This window comes from Diabrotica virgifera, chromosome 4, assembly GCF_917563875.1.
Source record: "Diabrotica virgifera virgifera chromosome 4, PGI_DIABVI_V3a".
Lineage (NCBI taxonomy): Eukaryota > Metazoa > Arthropoda > Insecta > Coleoptera > Chrysomelidae > Diabrotica > Diabrotica virgifera.
In genome coordinates this window covers 68,535,415-68,547,604 of record NC_065446.1, presented here as the reverse complement: position 1 = coordinate 68,547,604, position 12,190 = coordinate 68,535,415, and the positions used below count along the sequence as shown (strand labels likewise).

Genomic DNA, 12,190 nt, shown 5'->3' with positions numbered 1-12,190 from the left:
TGAGTCAAACAATGAAGTACCAAATCCAACAGATCCAACAAGTATATTACACAAGGTACCAAACACTCAGCAGTCATCAAGTTATCCATTATCAAATCCGAGCATATCACCTACACCTACAAATCTTCACGACCAAGAAATTACTAATACTCCTACTCATAGCAACACTTTCAATCAACCTCATTCAGCGGCAATACCGTTTTCACAAACTTCGAAGGCAAGACCCTCCAATCTATCAGCACCTTTTCCATTAGATACAACTGCAGAAAACTCTAATAAAACTGATACATCACCACAATTTTCTGAAACAACCATTTCAACCAATCTTACAAATAAAACCTCAAGCTCGACTTCTGCCACTACCAATGAGTTTGCTCCAGTACCTCCAAATGTAATAAAGCCACAGCATCTAAGTGAAAACTCTAATAGCACTTGCGAAAACGCAAGTTCTTCCATAAAACGCAGTATTGGTGAGATCGATACGCCTCCTTCAGACTCAGCAATTTCATCACAAAATCTGTTTGCAAAACCCAAATCATCTAAACCAAAAAAACCGCGCTCATCTAAAGTCCCATCTACACGGGTAACTCTTGAAAATTTTATTGATAATCATACCCCACCATTCGTTTTAAATTACCACCAATTGTCTTTACTTATTGATAATGTCCAAGGCTCCCCCGACACTATTAGCGTCGTTAAAACATTTACAACTGATATGGCTGGTTTACTCTATCTTTTACAAAGCAGCTATCAATATGCAAATGATAGATCTACAAAAACCAAGTTTACAAAACTTCAAAAGAAACTACACAACTATTTAGGGAATGAGATTTCTGACTTAGACAGTGACTCTTCTGTAGACAATTGTTCAGTATCATCTAACTCCGAATCTGTTAACAACATTCAACGCGATACTTCAATGGAACATTGATAGATTTTTCCATCGTCTCCCTATGCTACAGCTTCTTTTATCTGAATATTCTCCAGATATTATTTGTCTACAGGAGACAAACTTAAAGACCAATCAGTTGTACAATTCAAAACATTTCACTTGTTTACCCCCAGCATGTAACACATATTCAGCTGAACTCTACGCCATATACCGCGCTGTGAAACTTCTTAACGAGTTTACACTCACAAAAGCCCTGATCATAACAGATTCCCTTAACTCTCTAAACTCATTAATACATATTTTTCCGAAACATCCTTTTGAAAAGTTGCTACAATACCAGCTTTCCCAAGCTCATGAACATGGAAGAAGCGTCCAATTTTTATGGGTTCCCTCACACGTCGGAATAATAGGAAATGAAGAAGGTGACAGGACCGCACGAGAGGCAATTTTAAGTGATTTTTCAGAGCCGATAGACAAGTGTGTTTCCAGTGACTTAAAATCTTATTTTAAAAATAAAGTGTTGTTTTTGTGGCGAAATGAGTGGTTTCAAACTAATTCCAAGCTAAATAAAATTAAAAATAATGTGTCTCAGTGGCTCCCGTCGTCACGCAATAGACGAGAACAAATTGTGGTTACGCGTTTGTTTACGTCTAGGTCATATAAGATTAACGCACTCTTACCTATTCACAAAGAAAAATCCACCTATATGTGATCAGTGTAACGTCCGATTAACAGTCGAACACTTTTTAACAATATGTAGTAAATATGACCAAGAAAGACAGCGCTACAAGATCCCAAACGCTCTACCACAGGCTCTAGGTCAAAACTGTTCCTGTGACAATAATATAGTTAATTATCTCAGATCCAGAAACATTTTGTACAATCTGTAATTGTTTAATTTTGTTATTTATATTTTGTTCCGTCGCTAATAACCTTTTGGTGGATGCGACATATTTTTCTAATAAAAAAAAAAAAAAAATATTTCAGGTAGTACGTATGCTGTAAAGGCGCAAGCATAAGCCCTGATGGATTTGATAGAAGTGGTTTTTGTTCAATATCTCCGCAATTCTCAACTTTTCGACAAAAATGGTAGGAACTGAAATTGATCCAAGTAAATTGTGTTTACAATCATTATTATAATTTTCTTAACCATTTTTTTTGTATGGTCGATATTTTCCGAATTATTTGTACTTATTACAGTAAACGCCTATATTTTTGACTCTGATATTATTCCACGTATTTTTTTTGTATTGTAAAACGATAAAAATTCTTTTAATCACTTGAAGTCCTGTGTTTTGGCTATCTGTGGGCAAATTTTCAGTCAAATCGAAAGACATGTGTTTTGGGAATAGAGGAAAATGTAAAAAACGATATTTTAATGTTTTCTATCCTAAAATTTGATCAAAAACTTGTTTTTCTATCCTAAAATTTGATCAAAAACTTGTTTTTAATCAAAATAACTTGTTATGAATCATTAAAATAACATTTTTGAGTCACTACTATTAAAATAATATTTTTTTCATTGATATTTTATAATAAAAAAATGCAAATTTGTTTAAATAAATACCAAATCGCTATAAAATTTTCGTGGACCCCCACTTGCAACTTGTGAACCCCCATTTTTATTTCACGCCAACGTGGACCCCCGTTGAGTCCCTCGTGGACCCCTGGGGGTCCACCTGGACCACTTTGGGAACCACTGGCATAGATGTTGGCGATTTATGTATACAGGTAGTTGGTATATTTATTTATAGCCATTACAGCGCTAAAAACAGATAAAGATACATATTTAACGATTTAATTTTTCCTCATTATAACCAAATATGCCTCGTTATAGAGGTGTTACAGTTCAATACGAATTTCATGGGACATCTAGTGTCCCTCATTATAAGCGAAACCTTGTAATAGCCGTGTTCGTTATAGAGAGAGTCTACTGTATCTGGTCTTCCATACTTTTGAAGTTCATTCGATATTCTGTCCTCTCCTGCTAATTTTCTATTTTTTAAATTTTCTTAATAGACCAGGACGGATCTGTTTTGAGGTGGATGTTCGAGGTGGCATTCGGATTGTTGCAGATAAAGTTAGGTGACAACTTCAATAATTATTATAATTGACTTATGCTCCTTCTCAAATATGCCCGGAACATTAATAAAAAAATTAAAAAATTTCGAAAAATATCGATTTTTTCTACTTTCATTGCATATAACTTTAAAACGATTCATTTTGGAACAACGTCGTTGGGCAATAAATAGAAAATAAGGGGGCAAAAGACTGTTTTTATTCAATGTTTTTCAACCACTTTGGTTGCATTTAGAACCTTCATAATTGACTTAGAAAATTCTTACAACATACTTAAACCGTCCACCAAATTTCATTAAAATCGACTTAATAGATTTTGCATAACAATTTTGCAATCTAAATTTTTTTTAAAAAAGTTCAAATGTTTTAGAAACTTTCTGAACAAAAAGTATACCATTTAGAAGGTTGCTAATTTTTTTGCATACTTTACAGAATTAAAATCTGGACAAAGGATTATTAAGGCGGCCTCAGCACTGTTTTAAAGTTATAAACAATATTTTGGCTTATAAACAAATACAGTGAGGACGGTTCAGTTGGAATAAATTCATTTTCTTGAAAATGGAAGACTCTGGAGATAAATCCCGAAACAGATCGACTTTTATTTTTAAATTATAATTTTTTGGCATAAATATCATACTAGTGACGTCATTTATCTGGGTGTGATGACGTAATCTAAATATTGGAACTAATTTAATTCAATTTTTTTTTATTTAAACCCTGTATAAATAGTTATGTTAATGTTTATATTAGTGAATACAAAATTGAATAGCCTTTCGATTGATCTATCACACGGCACCTATTCTCATTTAAAAAAATAATCGATTACGTCATCACGCCCAGATGGATGACGTCACTAGTATGATATATATACCAAACAATTAGAATTTAAAAATAAAAATCGGCCTGTTTCGGGATTTATCTCCAAAGACGCATATTCTCGAGAAAATGAATTTATGCCAACTCAAACGTTCTCACTGTATTTGTTTATAAGCCAAAAAATTGTTTATAACTTTCTGTAACTTTATATAACTGATTTCAATTCTGTAAAGTGTATTAGATAGGTAGAGAAATTTTTTATATGTAAAAAAATTAGCAAACTTCTAAACGGTCTACATTTTCTCCAGAAAGTTTTTAAAAAATTTCAACTTAAAAAAAAAATAGATTGCAAAATTATTCTGCAAAATCTATCAGGTCGATTTTAATGAAATTGGTGACCGATTTAAGCATGTTGCAAGAATTTTTCTAAGCGAATTAAAAAAGTTCTAAGTGCAACCAAAGTGGTTGAAAAACATTGAATACAAACAGGCTTATTTTGCCCCCTTATTTTGTATTTATAGCTATTTTGCAGAAAGGGTATTAATATAAGATATTTTTAACCAGTCGTTAATCATATAAAATTCAATTATCTTTATTTTATTTCCCTACGACTTTGTTCCAAAATGGATAGTTTTAAAGTTATAAGCAAAGAAAGTAGAAAAAATCGATGTTTTTCGAAATTTTTAAATACTTTAGTTTTTTATTAATGTTCCGGGTATATTTGAGGAGCATAAGTCAATTATTATTGTTGAAGTTGTTACCTAACTTTATCTGCAAAAATCCGAATGCCACCCGCACATCCAAACATAGACCTTTTTTCACAGATCCGCCCTGGTCTTTAATGTGTATAATAACAAGTATTTCTGTATTTCTTCTAGCTCCTAACCGTTTGGGATGTTGGAAATCATATTGGAATCATATCACAATCGTAAACTTGCTCGCTGCGGCTCGAAACAGTCCCGTTGAGGTTCTTATTAAACCATGTTCTCAAATTCCGCAGCCATGATATTCTCCTTTTACCAGGTCCTCGCTTACGTTTGACTTTACGTTGCAATATGGACTGCATCAGGGAGTAACGGTACTGATTTCTCATAAAGTGTCCCAGATACTGCAATTTTATGCGTTTGATGGTAAACAAAATCTCCAGTTCCTTCTTCATTCTTTCTAGAACTTCCTTGTTCGTGATCCTTGCTGTCCATTATATTCTCAGCATTCTTCTATAAAGCCACATCTCAAATGCTTCTAATTTTTTAATAGTGGTGTCTGTAAGCGTCCATGCTTTCGCTCCGTACAATAATACAGAGAAAACATTACATCTCAACTAAAATCATAACATTTCTGTACATTTAAATATAATTATATACTTACTACTTCCTTTCATGTATTCAGCCAGTTTAAAGGCAGCAAATACTTTTCCAAATATGAATGTAATCGCCCAGATGGATCCAATCACCAAAATAGCTTTAAATTTGAAGGCCAGGAACGCCAAAAAGTAAAACTTCTGTACTAAAATATAATTTTTACAATTATAGGATAGTTGGCTGCAATAAGAAGCTCATTACAATTGGAAATATTCAAACAGCAGGTAACGTGGGACCACAAGGCTATAAATAAACCATCGCCGTACACATGAAGTTGAAACCAATAACGCTTTATTTTAAAATTCCGAGTGATGTACATTGTACAATTTGTTTAGTTAAATGTAGTTTTATGAAAGATCCAATAAAATGTTACAATTTCTGGGACAAGTAATAAGGGGGAAGCGATATGAAATGCTAATAATGATAATACAAGTAAAGGTAAGAGAAGCAATAATTATGGAAGAAGAAGAGTGTCATGGTTGAAAAATTTATGGGACTGGTTTAAATACAGTTCAATAAAACTCTTCAGAGAAGCGGTAGATAGAATAAAGATAGTGATGATGGTATCCAACCTCCGACTGGCAGACGGCACTTAAAGAAGAAGGTATGTGATCCCATAAAAAGTTGTTAAAATATCATACATGGATAGGGTTACCAAACAAGAAGTCTGGCAAACATTATCAAAAGCTGGTTGATAAAATAAAGATACAAAAACTTATTGTCTTTAATCATTTTCATTTTTGCTGGTTATCCACATCGGAACTTTTTTTTATAAATTCTATATTCAATATACAGGGTGTTTCATTAATAATTGTCCATATAGTAACTGGAGAAACCTTAGCACAAAATACGAAGATTTAACCTAAAACACTTAAATAAAATGTGGTTCCTTACTGAGTTACAGGGTGTTTTATCTAAAAATTTAAAAACTATTTTTGCTCGGCATTTTAAAACTATTCGATGTATCCTTTTCATACTTGGCAGGAAGTATAAGTACTCTACAAACTCCTTAACTATGTTAAACAAACGTTTCTGGCTATTACCATAGGCGTACGACGGGGGAAAGTGAATGTTTGACCCTTTCCAAATTCTACGCCACTAGCGGAATTGCTATTTTAGTTAAATTTTTGGATTCTCCAATACTTTCCATGAAAATATACTCTTTATTCGTAACGGAAAGTCGTTAGTTTTCGAGATCTTTGAAGTTAAAAATGAAACGACACGGTTATTTTGATTAATGTATTGTGTCGCTTCATTTTTAATTTCAAATACCTCGAAAACTAATAATTTTATCGTTACGAATAAAGAGAATATTTACATGAAAAGTATTGGAAAATCAAAAAATTACACAAATTACATTAGACTTTGGGAAGGGTCAACCAGCCACTATCCCCTGTCGTACGCCTCTGGTAGTAGCTAGAGACGTTTATTTATCTTAATTTAGTATGGTGTACAATACCTACACTTTTTGTCGAGTATGATAAGGATACGACAAATGGTTTTAAAGTACTTCTTCTTATGGTGCCTATCCGTTACGGATGTTGGACACTAACATGGCTATTCTGACTTTGTTGACTGCTGCCCTGAAAAGTCCGGTAGTGGTTAAGTTAAACCATTTTCGCAGGTTATGCAGCCAGGATATCCTTCTTCGTCCTGGACCTCTTTTCCCATGCACTTTACCTTGAAGTATGGTCCGAAGTAGGTCATATCGTTGTTCATTGCGCATTATATGGCCCAGGTATTCCAGTTTGCGACGTTTTATGGTTACGACTAGTTCGCGTTCTTTACCCATTCTATGTAGAACTTCTTCGTTGGTAACTCTGTCTATCCAGGAAATCCTCAACATGCGTCTATAGCACCACATCTCAAATGCTTCGAGTCTCTTCAGTGATGCTTTAAAGTACTGGGTACAAATAATTTTTAAATTTTAATCATATGAATCATATCATAAATTAATCAAAATAACTGTGCCGTTTCATATTTCACTTCAAATATCTCGAAAACTAATGCCTTTATCGTTATCAATGAAGAGTATATTATTTACGTATAAAGTATTGGAGAATCTAAAAATGGCACTAAAATAGTAATTCCTCCAGTGGCGTAGAATTTGAGAAGGGTCAACCATTCACTATCCTCTGTCGTACGCCTCTGGTAGTAGCTAGAAACGTTTGTTTATGATAATTTAGTAGGGTGAATAGTAGTCGCAATTTTTGTTAAGTATGAAAAGGATACGTCGAATAGTTTTAAAATTATGAGCAAAAATAGTTTTTAAATTTTTAGATAAAAACCCTGTAACTCAGTAAGGAATCACATTTTATTTAAGTGTTTTAGGTTAAATCTTCATATTTTGTGCTAAGGTTTCTCCAGTTACTATATGGACAATTATTAATGAAACACCCTGTATAAGTACCAGTAGGACTAAAGATGAATATTGAGAAAACTTGGGTAATGTTAGCTGAAGAGGTAGATATTACTTTTGACCATAGGAAGATTGAAAACGTAGATGAAAATATACCTACTTAGGACATAAAATAAAACAAGGCAAAAAACTCAAACTACAGAAATAACAAGAAGAATAAGAATAACTTGGATAGCAGTAGGTGAACCAAGCTTTCTTATAAAAAATCCAAAAACTCAGTCAATTTAAAACGAAAGGTTTTTGACACATGTATCTTTCCTGTCATGACTTATGGAATGGAGATCATGATTTACTAACCAATCTCTCAATAGACTCAGAACAACTCAAAGAGCCATTGAGAGACTTATGATAAATGTAAGCTTAAGAGATCATATTATGAGAAACGTAGATCTAAGAAGAAGAACCAAAGTAAAAGCTGTTATCGAAGCTACCGTAAAATATCCAAAAAAGAAAGGGAAGAGAAGTGGCCACAGAGAATAATACAATGGCGACCAAGAGCACATAAACGAGAAATATGAAGACACCCAGAAAGATGGATAGATGATAAGGAGATGGCAGAAGCAGACTGGCACCAGATAACTCATGATAGGCGAATATGGAAAATAAAATTGCAGGCCTATGTCCAGGAGTGGACCTGAAGAGACTTCTAAAGATTTAATAAATTCCGTAAGACGATCTCTATCTTTTAAAGTTTTTTAAATTACCACTTATACAAGGTAGCGAGAAAAACACAGTAATTTCTCAGAAATCGTTGGAACGATTTTTACAGATTTTGGTGGGTAAAGGTTTTCTAATACGGCCGATATTATAGTGGTAATTACATTGTTGTCAAATATTCCGTTTTTCTGGAAATCTAATGAACTTTCTTATTTCAAATAGAACAACCTGTACATTTTTTGAGTTTTGACGTCCTTAAGAAATACTGATCATTTTTCGTGTTATATTTACTATGCCATAATTTCCGAGTTATTGCTACATTTATTAAAAACATTTTTTTTAAACCAATTATAAAAATCAAATTTTTCGGCCCGGATAGACATTATTTTAGGTTCTTTGGATCATTGGGAACAAAAAAGATCTTTTGTAACTTTTCTTTAAAGTTGCCGAGTTATAAACAATGAAAAACTGAAAAATATCGAAAAATTACGATTTTCAAGATTCAAAAACACACTTAAAAAATAATTTTTGAAATTACAAAGTACCCCAAGATCAAACCTTCTTTTATCAGATCCCTATAAGAATTTTTGGCACGTTTTATTCTAAAATATTGTTTTTTTTTAATGAAGCGCATATGAGAGGACGGGCGATCGGGTTGCTTTAACAACTAGAAAAGAGTGTTTTAAAATGCAATAAGCCCAAATTACTTATCGACAACTGATAAAATAAGGTTTGATCTTGAATTTAGGCCCACCGTTGTTTCAAAAATAATATTTTTTACTTGTGGTTTTGACTCTAGAAAATCGTCATTTTTCGTTTTTTCAGTTTTAAATTGTTTATAACTAGGAAACGATCAACTTTAGACAAAAATTAAAAAAACCTTTTTTGTGTCCAATGACTCAAAGAACCTAAAATAATATTTATCCAGGCCGAAAAATTTGATTTTTAAAATTTGTTTAATTTTTTTTTAATAAATGTAGCAATAACGTAGATATGCAATAATGTAGATATAGGGAATATAACATAAAAAATAATCAGTATTTCTTAAGGACGTCAAAATGCAAAAAATATATAGGGTGTTCTATTTGAAATAAGAAAGTTCATTAGATTTCCAGAAAAACGGAAGATTTGACAAAAATGTAATTACCACTATAATATCGGCTGTATTAGAAAACCCTTACCCACCAAAATCTATAAAAATAGTTTCAGCGGTATCCGAGAAATTATCGTGTTTCCATAATTTCTCACTACCCCGTATGCTTAAATAAACAAAAGCTGCCTTAAAAATTATGTGGTACGTGAAAATACTTACAAATCAACCATTTGTGGCAATGCTTGTGTTTTTTAACTAACTTATGATTAGTACCAGCACAACTACAAAGCGCAATGATAGTAAGAAAAACAAAAACAATAAACACACTACGCATTTTAGTAAATCTTTCGGTTCAACTAAACATGCCGAAGAAAATATTTCTTTTTATAAGGATCTTTAAAATTTCTATATTTATTTTTCATTAACACTATGTCTCACTTTTGATTTTTATTTTTACACTTTTACTGTAGCCATTTTAACTAGACTTCGTGTTTAAAAAGCAATTATCAGCATTGTTAATAGACGGAGAGCTGGAGTCGAACAATTAGCGTCATAAGTAATTACTTACTCCATATTAATATGGAGTTTTTCTGCGAAATCCGTCCATTGTAAATTGATAATTATGATCCTTTGCAGGCTGACGGGATACTTCTTCTTCTTCTTCTTTAAGTACCATCACCGCGACAGAGGTTGGCAATCCTAATAGCTATTCGGACCTTAGAGACGGCTGCTCTGAAAAGTTCATTTGATGTACATCCTTACCATTCTCTCAGGTTGCGCAGCCAAGATATTCTGCGTTTCCTCATGCTTCTTTTTCCTTGAATCTTTCCCTGCATAATGAAGCAAGTTGTAACTCTCTCCACGTGTAATATGTCCAAGATATTCCAATTTTCTGGTTTTGATTGTATTTAAGACTTTCATTTCTTGATTCATCTTTCTCAGAACCTCTTTGTTTGTGACGTGTTCTGTCCATGATATTTTCAGAATTCTTCTATACACCCACAACTCGAATGATTCAAGTTTTTTCATTGATGCCGCATTCAAGGTCCAAGCTTCCATTCCGCATAACAAAGTCGAGAAAACGTAGCACCTAGCCAACCTTACTCTTAGCTCTAACTTCAGATCTCTTGTGCAGAGCACTTTTCTCATTTTGTTAAAATTCGCTCTAGCCTTTTCTATTTTAATTTTAATTTCCTGGAAGTATTCATTTGTGGAGTTAATCACTGTTCCAAGATATGTAGACCAGGGTAGAAAAATAAATATGAGCGATTTCAGGGTAAAAATCAATACAGGTATTTGAAGGTGCTAAATGGTAGGATGGATATAATTGATTAAAAATACATACAGAGGTACTCGTAAATCGACCTCATTTTTTTATAAAATAAGGCCAAAGTCAGAAAATATGGTTTTTTGCTTATAGCATTTTTAGTATCATATTTACAGCAAAAGTTGTTTTATAAAAGTTGTGTATCATGAAAAAATGAATAATTTGAATTTTTACAAGTTAAAATCCATAAAGAATTAACCGAGATAATTGCAAAAACCACGTTTTTTGTACTATTTTGTAAATGTTAACAACTTTTACCAAAAAGACCGTAAGGAACTTATTGTACCTTAATCATGAGAAAATTAAGTACCTTTATTAGCGTACAAAATTTTAAGAAGATATATTTGTTAGTTTACGAGTTATGTTAAATGTTTATCCCAGACATCGAATGTTTATACAATCATTGTTGCCCTAGGAGCATTTTCAGAGCTATTTGGCAAAGTGCAATGAATTCTTAAAAACACAAAGTACTAAGAAAGTTAAAAAAAGCATATATATGTTTTTAAATGTTATTAAACAAGTCGCTAAAAAAATGGTGAGTTTTTTCCTTATAAACAATTAGAATATCTTTGCCATTTTTTCTGATAAATAATTATAATTGACTGCATCAAAAAGGTGAAAAAAAACACACATTAAAAAAGAAAAAACAACTTTCTAGGACCAATTATAGTCAAGTTATTCTGTTTTTATTGAAAAATCTCATCTCTATTGTTTATAAATATTAACAGTTGAAATTTTTACAGAATGATAATAAATATCTATGTTTTATATTTCAATTGATAAGTACGGAATATCTTCTATTTAAAACGAGTTATAACCCTTTAAAGTGAAGTTACACACGCTGACTGAGCTGGGACCGTGTGATGGAGAAGATTGTCGGAGTCCAGTTTCGCGCGTTGAGATTTTGCTATAGAAAGTTCAATTTGGAGCGCTTGAAAAATTTTACAATATAGGCCAGGGTAATAAGACAAAAATATACCCTGTTCGTGACACTCGAGCAGCCAGGGTACTGAAGCGTTTTTTCGACAAGTAATACCTACAGGAACAAATTGTAACTATTTCCTGCGTAGGATCTGGCGGCCATTTTTATTTATAAATAATTAACTGTCAAAAAATGGCATTTCTCCCTTTTTTTTTCAAATCAATGGAAAACAGTGACACTTATGATTGTTTTAGTACAAATATCTTTGAGATTATGGAAAAAGCTTTAGAATGACATATTACAAAGTTTGATATACTCATTTATTGTTAATATAATTCCGAAAAAAGGTCGAAATTGCAAAAAAAAATATTTTCGCAATAACTGTTGTAAAAATTAGTGTACAGGTTTGAAATTTTTGTCAAATGAGGGTTCTTTGGTGCTTAATATGTGATAAAGATTTCAAAGCGATTCATTAAAGTGTTTAAATTTTATTCGAATTGTTTATCTCAGAGAGCATTTTTTTTGCAATAACATAAGTCAGAAAACAATGAGGTTAGAACCATTCCACAGGTGTCAAATGGAAGACCATGAGCTATGTTTTTAACTTGGTTTAAAAAAACCGAA

At 32.4% G+C, this 12,190-nt stretch overlaps 1 protein-coding gene across 2 annotated transcripts in view; it reads right to left on the bottom strand.

The window, feature by feature from the left end:
• The window catches only part of LOC114335188 (uncharacterized), a 47,945-nt gene extending 38,284 nt beyond the window's left edge, over positions 1–9,661 (bottom strand). For both annotated transcript variants that reach the window (XM_028285377.2, XM_028285378.2), the window contains exons 1-2: positions 9,537–9,661; positions 5,156–5,293 (exon numbers count right to left, since the gene is read on the bottom strand). In XM_028285377.2, coding sequence (XP_028141178.1) covers positions 5,156–5,293; positions 9,537–9,651 — 253 coding nt within the window. In that variant the 5' untranslated portion in view covers positions 9,652–9,661. The remainder of the gene's footprint in view (positions 1–5,155; positions 5,294–9,536) is intronic.
• Positions 9,662–12,190: the final 2,529 nt, after the last annotated feature.